We start from the raw sequence: 12,771 nt of genomic DNA on the forward strand, positions 1-12,771 counted from the left end.
TACTCAGTACTAGTTAAGTGTTTTTCTGGATAATGCATGTATTTCCATTTCTCATACATACTGTGGTTCACTAATAAAAGCAATTATTCACTGGGCAGTGGTGGCGCACACCTTTAATCCCAGCACTTGGGAGGCAGAGGCAGGCAGATCTCTGTGAGTTCGAGGCCAGCCTGGTCTACGGGGTGAGATCCAGAACAGGCACCCAAACAACAGAGAAACCCTGTCTCGAAAAAACAAACAACAGAAAAAAGCAATTATTCTAACAGCATGTCATCATTTCCCTATTTTTTCTGGTGATAGCCGCACTACCAAACAGTTTCAAGGAAACCCAAGGAAAGATTTTCTTCAAGGAATGGCATCTAACCATCTATTCCTGGCTGGCCTGGAACTGGAGATTCACAGACACCATCTTCCTCTGCCTCCTGCAAAGAGATTTTACTGACAGGACTGGAACACCCAAAGCTGGAAGTCTAGCCACTCAGGTACTCCAAGGGACCCAAGGCAGGACCAAGTAACTGCAAGAAGACCTATCTCAGTGAAATGACAGAATGTAAGAGCGATTATACTTGTGTTGAAATAATGAATTGGGGGCTGGAGAGATGGCTCAGTGGTTAATAGCACTGACTATTCTTTAAGAGGACCCAGGTTTAATTCCCAGCACCCACATGGCAGCTCACAACTATCTGTAATTCCAGTTCCAGGGGACCTGACACCCATGGCAAAACACCAACACATAAAATTAAAATAAATAAATAATATTCATCCAGAGTTATATGAATAATAGATGTCAGATTTCCCCCCCCCCCAAGCTGAGGACTGAACCCAGGGCCTTGCACTTGCTAGGCAAGCACTCCACCACTGAGCTAAATCCCCAACTCTAGATGTCAGATTTATAAGCCCCTGAATTATCCATAATAATAACCAAGCAAAGACTTACTGTCCATATAATTGTTAATTGTTTATTGAAGTAAACTACTCCTTAGCCCACATACTCATGTTTCATAGTTCAGGAACACAGGTCAGCAATGAACTTCTATCGAGTGCAATCCAAAGAATTCTATGGAGAGAAACACAATGGCTATTTTAATGATGAACAATCTTTATTAATACCAATGAGATCTATACCTACTACTTACTGATACTTCACCCATTTCTGGCTGCCTAGAGTCCAGCTCCCTAACCACCCTGCCTAGCTCCATTCTGGGCAGACCATAACTTACTCTTTTCCTGCTTTTGTTTTAGCAGCATTCTTGTCCCTCTGACATCTGCATGCTCTTCTTTAAATTGTTTAACTTTCAATAACATTTTTTATGTCTCTTGATGTCAGTGCTAAAGGACATTAACAGTCCATGGTATGATAAAGATCATTCTTACTAATTTCCTACCAATGGAAAATGGAGTTGTTGGTTTAATTTCTGTTTCACTATAATGATAAATCAGCAGTAATACTCTGGATATTTAATGCATGCAGCTGTGGTGGTCTGAATAAGAATGGTCCCCATAGGCTCATTCATCAAGGAGAGGCACTACTTGAGAGGGATTAAAAGGTATGGCCTTGTGGAAAGAACTGTCACTAAGGGTGGGCTGTGGAGTTTCAGAAGCCCAAGCCAAGCCCCAGTGGCTCTCTCTTCCTGCCGCCTGCCAATCCAGATGTAGAACTCTCAGCTGCTTCTCCAGCACCCTATCTGCTGTGTGCCCGAAACTGTAAGCAAGTCCCAATTGAATGCTTTTCTTTGTAAGTTGTTATGGTCATTGTGTCTCTTCACAGCAACAAAACACTGGTTAAAAGAGCATCTACCTGCATTTTGGATAATAACTAGAAATAGAACATTGCAGAATTAAACCTTCTATTAGGCAAAACCTCATTACCTTAAAGCATCTGTAATAGAAAGGTGTAATAAATAGACCTTTTCCTCACCCCAGATCTTGGAAAAGGTACATATTTTAGTGGAGTTGAAATGCTCAGCAAAGAACAGTATATATTATCTACATCATGTCAAACTCATTTTACAGAGCACAGAACCAAACTGAAGGGCAGAGTCTTTATTTAAATTGAAATGAATTGGACCCTAGACAGTAACTTCAAACTACACAAAGACATAACTGTTCTGGTCAAAGGATGCAAGTCTATGATACTGTAATTCTGGTTTTTAACCTCACTTTAAATCTTTCTATAATATTTAAAAAACATAGGCACTGAGAAACAACTATAAATCTGTTAATGAATACACAATATATAAAAATGTGTAACTTATAACATCAATAACAAAGGGGAGGCATTATAAGGTGGTGTTTTTGTGCTGTAATTTACATTTGTTAAGTTTATTGTTACAGCTGTTCCATGTCTCATAACCACAAAAATACTAATTTATATAAAAGGAAATAAACCAAATTGAAACTTGTCTTTCATAGGCATATGTATGCATACACACAAAAGACCACCTAAATACCAACAAAAATAGAAGGGGCAAAAAAAGGCCATAAAACATACCAAGAAGGAAAGAAATGTAAGAATGTCTTTCCATACTAATAATTGACTTACATGTGCATAAACTAAGCTCCCCAATCAAACTACACTTAAGGTCCTAGAAAGGGAAGGGAAAGCTATTTCAGAAGTAAGCAGCAACTCAGTGACAAAAGTAACTGATTCTGTCTGATACCAGCCAAAAGCAGCTTTAAGGGCAAACAAACAAACAAAAACTGCAAGAAACAAAGACAACAAAAATACCTGCACCACACATCAGAGATCCAAACAGAAGACCTCAACAAGAGAAATGTGAACTGCTCAATAAAGTAGCAGAGGGCTTACTCTACTTAACACCAGACAGAAAATGAGGAAATAGAAGGCTTAAAACAGAGATAATTGGAATTCGTATGTCAGCATCTGCTCAGTAACAGAACATGGAATTCTCTTAAGACATTTTATGTGTGGTGGTTTGAATAAAAATGGCCCACATAGGAGGTGTGACTTTGTTGGAGGAAGTGTATCACTGAGGGCAGGCTTGGAGGTCTCAGATGTTCAAGCCAAGCCTAATGTAGCAATCTCTTCCTGCTGCCTGTGGATCAAGATGTAGAGCGCTCAGCACCTTCTCCAGCACATGTCTACCATGTACCACCATGTCCCAGCATGATGGTAATAGACTGAACCTCTGAAACTGTCAGCCACCACCCTCAATTAAATGTTTTCTTCTTAAGAGTTGCCATGCTCATGGTGTCTCTTCACAGTAATAAAACCCTAAGACACCATGATAGGGCAAAACAAGCCTTGACAATCTTGGGAGCCTTGATAAGTATCTTCTGACCACACTGGCTTAATTAAACTAGGAAATCCAAAATTCAATGAAGCAATGGTTCAATGAGAAGTCACAAGGAAAAGTTAACTCAAATGCACAACCTAATAGCATATAGCTCAGGGAATTTAAAGAAGAGCTAGTAAAGCTACCAAAAGAAAGGAAATGATTAGATCAACAAAATAATAAGCAAAAAAGAAAATCTTGGTTCTTTGTAAATGTCAAGTATACTAAAAAATCTTTAGTTAAAATGAATGGCAAGAGAAAAGAGAAAGCTCAACGAAGAACAAAAAGTGAACTTGTAAGACTTGCCAGCATGAACTCAAGAAGCAATAGACACTAAGTCTACACAGCAGACTAAAGTTATTAAATTAGTAAGATCAAATCAGAAATCAAAAACTTCACAAATGAAAGTTGAGGACCAATCAGATAAATTTTACCAAAAGTTAAAGAATTAACACTAATCCTCAAATTCTTCCCAAATAGATGTGGTGAATAAAACTTCCACACTGATTCTAAGTCCAGCACTGTCCTGATACCTAAACTAGACAGACATAAGAACTCCAGTCCAATCACAAAGCAATGCAAAACTCCTCAAGACTAACAATACAAATCAACCACCCAGTGAAAGGACTGATTATATATAAAGCACAAGAGACTAACTTTTAGAATGCAAGGGTGAATTAATATATAAAAATTGTAGCCTGGCAGTGGCACACACCTTTAATCCCAGCACTCCAATACTCAGGAGGCAGAGGCAGGCGGATCTCTGTGAGTTCAAAGCCAGCCTGGCCTACAGAGCTAGCTCCAGGATAGCCAGAGCTGTTACAGAGAAACCTTGTCTTAAAAAACAAAGTAAAACAAAAATAATAAATAAATAATAATAATAATAGATATGATGATACAGAATTTTAAAAAATTCCATAACCATCTCAATAGACGTAGAAAAAAATCTGATCAAACAACTTTTTCATGATTTAATAAACATAACAAACAAACAAAAAACAAACTGGGACTGGAGAGTCGGCTCAGCAGTTAAGAGGAACCCTGTTCCTTCAGAGGACCAGGGTTCAATTCCCACCATCCATATGCCTGCTCACAACCATCTGTAACTCCAGTTCCAGAGGACCTAACAAGCTCTTTGACCTCTTCAGGCACCAGGCATGCAAGTGGTCCACAGTCATACATGCAGACAAAGCGTCCATATACACTATTTATATAGCCACAGACATAGATGTATGTAGAGATATATACATTTTCTTTTTTTTTTAATTTGGTGGGAGTGATGAGATAGGTAAATCTCTGTGTAGCCCTGGCTGTTCTAGAATTCACTCTGTAGACTAGGCTGGTCTCAAACTCAAGAGATCTACCTGCCTCCGGCTCCTGAGTGCTGGGATTAAAAGCGTGTAAGTGTTCTAAACTGTAAAGACACACACTAGTACAGTGTATCTCAACATAGTAAACTATAGGGGAGTCCACGGCTAGCATGCAGCTCAATGAAAAGCTGAAAGCTTTCCCTTTGGACTCCTCAGGAAAATAAAGATGCCCATTCTTGCCACTTCCATTCAACATAGTATTGAAAGTCCTAGTCAGAAAAATTCAGCAAAAAAAAAAAAAAAAAGGAAGTAAAATCTCTTTGTAAGTAACATTTTATATGTAGAAAATTCTAGTAATACACACAGAAACAAAACAAAGCTGCAGGGCATAAAATCAGAATACATTAATAATAGAAGAAAATTAAAACCATTCTATTTCTAATTACTCAGAACTACTAGGACACTAAGGCACAGACTTGAGCACAGGGACAAAGCACTGCTGCGAGACGAACACTTAAGACGAGCAAACACTCCAGAGCACTCTACAGCCTGAATACAATCCTTAGCAAAATCCCACTCTAAAAGTGAGAGTTTCTCAGGGGACCTCAAATAGCTCCAACAACTGAGGGGGTGGGATGAAGACTCACATAGCCTAATTCCAAACCTACTATATAATCAGAGCAATGAAACTAATGTGGGACCAACGTGGTGAACAGAACAAGGCCGAGGTCACAGCTCAGTATGTGAACTCTTGCTATACAAGCATAAGGATTTGAGTTCAAATCCTCAGCACCCACATAAAAAGTCCCCTAGCCTGAGAAGAATCAGGTGGCGCTCAGGAGCTCACTGACCAGACAGTCCAGTTGAAACAGCTTCTTGTTCAGTGAGACTGTCAAGAAACTACAGCAAGAAGCACCAGAGGAAAACCTCTGAGGGGGAAGGATGTGTTTTAAAAATGATTCTGGGACAATGAGTTATCTGTATACTAAAGAATAAAGCTGGATCTTTTCATTCCATCACAAATAAAAACTATCTTAAAATGGATCAGAGAAGACTTAGAGCAGTGGTTCTCAATCTTCCTAATGCTGTGACCCTTTACTAACTCCAACCATAAAATTATTTCACTGCTACTTCATAACTGTAATTTTGCTATTGTTATGAATGGCAATGTTACTTGATATGCAGAATATCTGATACGCAACTTCCAAAGAGGTCTTGACACACAGGTTGAGAGCCACTGACTCAGAGGCATAGCTAAGTTGTAGCATGCATTTCATATTCATAGTCACCCAGCACCACCAAAAAAGAAAGGATCAAAGACCTAAAAAGCACTAAATATACAAAGCATAAGACTTTTGAAGAAAGCATTTAAGATGCTGGATTTGGCAATGATTCTGGGATATGACACCAAAGCCCATGGTGGTGGCGGTGCACACCTTTAATCGCAGCACTCAGGAGGCAAAGACAGCTGGATCTCTCTGAGTTCAAGGCCAGCCTGGTCTACAGAGCAAGATCCAGGACAGCCAAGATTGATAAAACAGTGAAATCCTCTCTTTCTCTCTCTAAAAAACAAAAACAGAGAACCGCTCATCTAAATGAAGATTTAAAAGTAACCAGCAGAACTGAATGAAGAATCCCCAGGATAGAGATAGAGAGCTGGCCACTGACTAAAGCACAAAGACACCAAATCAAGTCCACAAACACCAAACAGACACAGCGGCTCACCTGCAACTCCAATCCCCAGAGTAACCGACTCAGCCAGACTAGCCTCATCAGGGCTCTGAGGCCAATGCAGGTCTGCCTCAGTAAGGTGGAAAATAACACAGGAATACTCTCCACATTAACCTAGGACCTCCACATCCCCACACACACAAGCCAACACAGTGCAGGGGGAAAATCCCCAATATACCCAGAGTATATACAAATGGCCAATACATGCAACACCCCAAACTACAAATTATTAGGGAAGCTCTAATCAAAACCACTATGAAGTATGTCAACCCTATCTAAGATATTTAAGATAGCCACTATCAAAACAAAGCAGTTAAGTTCTAGTCAGCATGTGGAGAACGTGATCCTGAGCACTGTGGAAGTACCAAGTGCTGCAACTACTACGGAACCCAGTAGTGACTACAATACACTATCATATGATCTACCAATCCCAGCGACTGACAAACAGATGAACTGAATCAGTGCATACAAACAACAGGACAGGCATGGTGGCACACACTTCTAATCCTAGTTATTCAGGAAGTAGTTCACAGCCAGGTTCTGCAACTTGATAAGGCCATGTCTCAAACATCTTGAAACAATATATATATAAAATACATATAATAACATGATACATTGTATATTGTTGTATGTATTATATGTATGTATATGTGTGTGTGTGTGTGTGTGTGTGTGTGTGTGTGTGTGTGTGTAAAGGATAAGATGTAGTCAGAAAGTCAGTGATAAAATGCTTGCCAAGTATGCACAATGCTCCAGGTTCAATTCCCAGTAACAACATAAAGTACAGTATTTTCAGCCTTAAAAAGGAAGAAGTTCCTGACAACGTGATAAAACACTATGCTAACTGAAATAAGCCAATCACAAAATGACAAATAGGGCCAGCAAGATGGCTCAGAGGATTAAGGCACTCAATGCCCAAGTCTGGCAAGCTAAGCCGGATCCCTGGAACTCATATGCCAGATGGAAGGAAGGAGCTGTTCTGTGACTTCCACACACATAAGAGGAAGAACAGCCCCACAGAAAGGCAAATAATGTGGTCAAATTCCTAACAAGGAAAACTATCCAGGTCTGGGAGAAAGGCTTAGTAGCACTTTTGTAAGAACTTGGTACCACTGAACTGGCAATTAAAAATGGTAAGATTATTCATACTTTGCTAGCTAAGAACATTTTGACATAACTTCAAGTAACTGATTACCTGTACATTCTGAAGTCACTTCGCACTCTGGAAGATACCAGCCCTCCTCATCTCTTCAAAGTCCTTCATGGAGTCATAATGCCTGTAGAAATCTGCATATGCCTTCTTTCTGGGCTCAGCCACGCCAAACTGAAAAGGAACATCGCCCATTACCATACTTATTTTTCAGATTAGAAATGCCTAAAAACAAAATAAATCACCAACATATTTGTGTTCCTTCTTTACTGAACTATGTTTCCTAAGACAAGGGAGGGGCACACAATAACTGGAAGAAAGTCTCATGGTAACTACACAGCAGGCGCTTCCTAGGGACATATCACCCTACTCTTGGGTAAGGCTGTGTGTCCATATTTGTGTGTGTGTGTGTGGTAGAATAAGTACACAGTTAAAAGACAGTACAAAATAAATGAATAACCTTCCCTCCAGCAAACCCTAAACATTGCCAGTTGAAACACGGTAACATATCCTCCTGGCTCAACATAAACTGCTGTGGATATCGCTCTGTGTAAAGTTCTGATTGGCCAGTGGCCAGGCAGGAAGTATAGGCGGGGCAAGGAAGAGGAGAAGGCTGGGAAGTAGAAGGCTGGAGAGACACCGCCAGCCGCCGCCATGAGAAGCAACATGTAAAGACACTGGTAAGCCACAAGCCATGTGGCAAAGTATAGATAAGCAGAAATGGGTTAATTTAAGATAGAAAAAGTAGATAACAAGCAGCCTGCCATGGCCATACAGTTTCTAAACAATGTAAGTTTCTGTGTGCTTTCCTGGTTGGGTCTGAGCGACTGTGGGACTGGTGGGTAAGAGAGATTTGTCCTGACTGGGCCAGGCAGGAAAACTCTAACTACAATAAACAGAGGGACACAAGAAAAGACACAAGAAAGTGCCAAGTTACAGGTGGTTTACACTTTAACAAAGGAGAGAAGGAAACCCAAAGTGACAGTGATTACTTCAAAAGAAGGCCTTTATAAAATCACTAACACTTCAGCATCAAAGAAGAAAAACATCAGGAAGAGGTGTGTTCATTTTGGGTTTTGTCTTGCATAGACTATCAGCACAGAAGGAAGGAATGGTATTTCAGAGACCAGGTGGAGTTCAAGCAACTGATCAGAGGCTAAGCATTTGGTGATCCAAATGCATGTCTGGGGCATTGCAAAAATTTAGTCTCCAACAACACTGCTTAGTGTATTTTGCCCAATTCAATCTCATCTTGCACATTAACCATACAACTTCAAGTACCAATCCACATCAGTGAGGTGCTATAAGAAACACACAGAATCATTCTACCTAAAATGAAGTACTACAGTCAATTTTACTGTTCCTCCTATTAGAATCCCCAATTTCTACTAGCAAGAGAACAGGAGGAAGACTCCTCAGTGCTCTCTGCAGCCTGCTGAGGCCCCTCACTCTATTAGTGGTTAAGTTGATGTCCACAGGACAAAGCTAAAGGATGTCCAGACAGCTGGTGTTCTGTGAGGCTGGTGTTGGGAGAAACTGGACTAACAGTCATCTACCCTCCACAATGTAAATAGAGGTCATCCAATGCACAGAGGGCCCAAACACAACAAAACATTCACAAAAGACAAATGTTCACTCTTCTTGAGCTACAGACATCCATCTTTTCCCACAGACATTAAACCTCCTAAACTTCCAACTCGGGGACTTACACCAGAATACCTCATTTCCCACGGGCTTTTGTATTGGGTAGTGGACCATCAGTTCCCTGGGTGCTCAGATCTCCTGATATGGAATAAATTCTAACACCAGGTTTCTTGGTCATCAGTTAACCTGACACATCTTGGAAGAGGGAACCTATGGGCATATACATAGGGCATTTCTTAATTGCTAACTGACATAGGAGGGCCCAGCCAACCATGAGCAGTGCTATCCCTTGGCAGGTGGTCTTAGGTTATATAAGGTAGTTGAGCAAGTCAAAAGAAGCCAGGCAGTAAGCAGCATTCCTCCTTGGTTTCACTACAGATTGTTACTATAAGCTAAATAAACCCTTTCCTCCTAAGTTGCTTTGGACCATAGTGTTTATCAATCATAACAACAGAAGGCAAACTGAGACAGCTCTACAAAATTTAGATGGCATGTGGTAGGACTCTTCACCCGATAAATTCATAAGCCAATTGTGCAATAAAGCTTTGATGTCTTTCAATATCCACAAGGGGGTGTATAAACGCACATGCACATATATCATGCCAGGTTTGTTTCTCTAAGTACCATAATACAACAGGCAAGTCAACCATGAGTTATTTGTTAGAACAAGAAGTATTTCTCATTAACATAATTTGAAAACAGCATGACTTTATAACCTCATCTAAACTAGTGAGTACACATATTTAGTCATCCATCCATCCAGTCTTCTACAAACTGCCCACTACATAGTAGGTAGCAAGGATCTAAAATACCAAGGACTGAGGTTTTTCTCTCTTTCAAATGGTAGCGAGGCATGGGCACACTTAACACCTACAAGGGTTTCCCTGTCAGCTCTCAAATTCCACAGGGACTTCCATCCCTGCTCCCAAACCACTCTCTGCTATGCCCTACATGTCAGTAACTTGCCTTAATTGGACAGATTGAATCCCATTGTTCTTTGTATCTTCCAAACCCACCTACATTACACACTGTGCCCCTCATTCAACATAAACTTTTAAAGACTCACTTGTGTGTCCCACACTTGACAATGGAGTGCTCCATTTAAAAAGAGGGAAAAAAAGGCACCTAACCTTAAAAAGCTCAGTCTGGTAAAGATTTATCAAAAGTTTCTAAGGTCCTGATTTTAGCCAGGCAGTGGCAGTGCACACCTTTAATCCTGGCACACGGGAGACAAAGGAAGGCAAACCTGAGTGGAGGCCAGCCTGGTCTACAGACTGAGTTCCAATAGCCAGGGCTACACAAGAGAAACCCTGTCTCAAAAAACAAACAAAACCAAAAAAAAAAGTCTTCCATTTTCTCATGGTTTTATTACAGAAACATGACAACATGCATAATACACATTTTAAGAGAGAATCTTAAATAACAACGTATTTAAACAGGGAAAGTCAGTGACAGAACATTAAAATCTATAGAAGGGCCAGGCCCTGGTGGCACACTCCTTTAATCCCAGCACTCGGGAGGGAGAGGCAGGTGGACAAATGTCCCCAAAGAATCCACTTTAGACACTCCTAACCCTGCCGACCCTCAGATCTCTATAAGTCATCTATGAGCAAGTTCTAGGCCATCCAAGGCTACATAGTGAGACCCTGACTCACTACGCCTCAGAGCTACAGAAGGCCAGCATTAAAATGCTACTCTGGTCAATTCTTCAAAACTGCCTAAATGAGGAACTGTTTTCTCTATATCCTGCACATCTACCCTCTGTTGAAGGTAGGAGTTTATTCTCCTCAAATGGATAAAATTCTACCTTATAAGACCTTTGGAAATAAGGTATTAAAAGACGTTTAAAATGGCATAGGTCCTAACCTAGTCTTTATAAGAGGAAATCCAACCAGTTACAGAAGGCCGTGTGAAGAAGAGAGCAAAGGAGAAAGGACCTGGAAGGCATTACCCTTGCTCTTTAAAAACTGAGAGTATGGTGGCACAAGCTTTTTAATCCCAGCGTTGAGAAGACAGAGGTAGGCAGATCACAAGAGCTGAAGGCCAGCCTGGTCTAGACACAGCTATAATCTCAAAACAAAAACACCTGTGGGACAACACTCAGTCTGGTTCACCCATATGGCAGCCCTAGCACACTAACACAGCTTCATTTGAGTGTTCTGCCACATTGAAGCCCAAGGGAGGTAGCGGGAAGGAATACATTTTAAAATGGAGTTTCTTTTTTAAAAAGCTCTTAACAAGTATAAAAATAAGTGCTTTAAATAAAAAGCTTGTGACCTAAAGCACAAACAGCAAACACATACCTTATAGGAAGCGGCAACTCCCAGGGCCATAACGAATGCGCCAACAATGTGAACCCGCAGGCGCTTGGCCAGAAGACCACGCATCTGAGGTTTTGGCAACGTACCGGAACTCATGGTAGTGGATGTCCTTTACAGGTAAAGCAACAACAAAAAGAAAACAGGGTAAGTGACTGAATGAACTCTCCATGCACTAGGCGGCTTCATCTCTGCCCCACTGCTCTCCTGTGCGGCTCCACTACCCGCTACAAAGGCTACGGGAACTGGCACAACCAGCAACCCATGAGCAAAACCTACGAAGAGACCAGTCCCCCAGCCACAGAAAGGCAGATCTGATCTTGCTATCGCGTTTCAGAATTAAGTCTTCGGCGACAGCTCCCGTTACTGAGAAGACTGTGAGACTGGAGCCTCGAGGCCCAAACCCTGACTGCAAAGGGCCGCGCGCACCGCTGCCGCTGCCGGAGCCGGAGCCGGCGGGGCAGGTCGGGGCCCTCCAACTTCAGTTCTGCTCTCACACCGGGCCCTACCGGTGTCTCCGGTGCCTGCGTCGGCGGCTGCTTCGCCTGGGTCCCCTCCGAGGCTGCACCCCTGGTCCAGGGGCAGCACCAGGCCCCACAGGTCAAACGACCCAGTCAAGGTCACCCTGGCCTCGGCAAAATACAACGGAAACCGGGCCGGCGGCCACCAGGGAAGCCCTGAGGCTCGGCAAGGCTCCTCAAGGGCCCGACAGCGCACCGGCCGGCGGCGGGGTCGCCAGAGCCCTCCGGACCGCCAGGCCCGCAGCCTCCTGAGTTCGCGGCGGGGACGAGCGCAGCCGCGAGGAAGGGAGGCCCGCGGCCCGCCTCGGCTGGGGCGCGGAACACATCCTAGTTCGCGGCCCCACGAGAAGCCGAAACCCGCAGCTGTCAAACCCCGGGATCTCTAACGCCACCCGCCTCACCTCTACACCAACGTCCTTCCCGGTCCTCGCAGAAATGGAGAGCCTTCCGGCAGCACGCAGGCGCGCGAATCCACCGAGACCCGGCTACGGTAGCCGCTGGAGTGCAAAAGTGTGCAAACGCGTATCCAACCGGTCATAGCCGAAACGTAAGTCAACACCACTTTCTTTTCTAGGTGCAGCCTTGAAAATGAGTCTTGACTACCTAAGGTTTCTTCAGTAATTGGAAATATTAAATCTTGCCTCGTGTTGTTAATTTATTAAAGAATTCATAGATATTTCACATGTGGAGGAAAATCAATGTACTATATAAATGCACTACATCATCTTTTGAATGAAATATAAAAATGGGCGCAGCAAATGAAACCAAAGTAGCCTCTCCATAGGTAAAAAGGGAAAAGTA

The 12,771-nt window shown here is 42.3% G+C and overlaps 1 protein-coding gene across 2 annotated transcripts; it reads right to left on the reverse strand.

Annotated features, from left to right (window-relative positions):
* Positions 1 to 937: 937 nt before the first annotated feature.
* Positions 938 to 12,453, reverse strand: LOC118597468 (cytochrome c oxidase subunit 6C-2). 2 transcript variants are annotated; one of them, XM_036209052.1, is made up of 4 exons: positions 12,372 to 12,453; positions 11,435 to 11,561; positions 7,533 to 7,661; positions 938 to 1,057 (listed from the first exon to the last, which is right to left on the reverse strand). In XM_036209052.1, the coding sequence occupies exons 2-3, from the start codon at positions 11,546 to 11,548 to the stop codon at positions 7,548 to 7,550; spliced, it is 228 nt and encodes a 75-aa protein (XP_036064945.1). In that variant the 5' UTR covers positions 11,549 to 11,561; positions 12,372 to 12,453; the 3' UTR covers positions 938 to 1,057; positions 7,533 to 7,547. The 2 variants fall into 2 exon arrangements, with proteins under 2 accessions (XP_036064945.1, XP_036064946.1); XM_036209053.1 differs by lacking the exon at positions 12,372 to 12,453 and adding an exon at positions 11,959 to 12,334.
* Between the last annotated feature and the right edge of the window lie 318 nt (positions 12,454 to 12,771).

This window comes from Onychomys torridus, chromosome 16 (assembly GCF_903995425.1).
Source record: "Onychomys torridus chromosome 16, mOncTor1.1, whole genome shotgun sequence".
Classification (NCBI taxonomy): Eukaryota; Metazoa; Chordata; class Mammalia; order Rodentia; family Cricetidae; genus Onychomys; species Onychomys torridus.

Coding starts and splice junctions, on each gene's coding strand:
- LOC118597468 (XM_036209052.1), bottom strand. CDS start 11,548: ATGAGTTCCGGTACGTTGCCAAAACCTCAGATGCGTGGTCTTCTGGCC. Junction 7,662..11,434: donor GAGTTGCCGCTTCCTATAAG/GTATGTGTTTGC, acceptor GTTCCTTTTCAG/TTTGGCGTGGCTGAGCCCAG.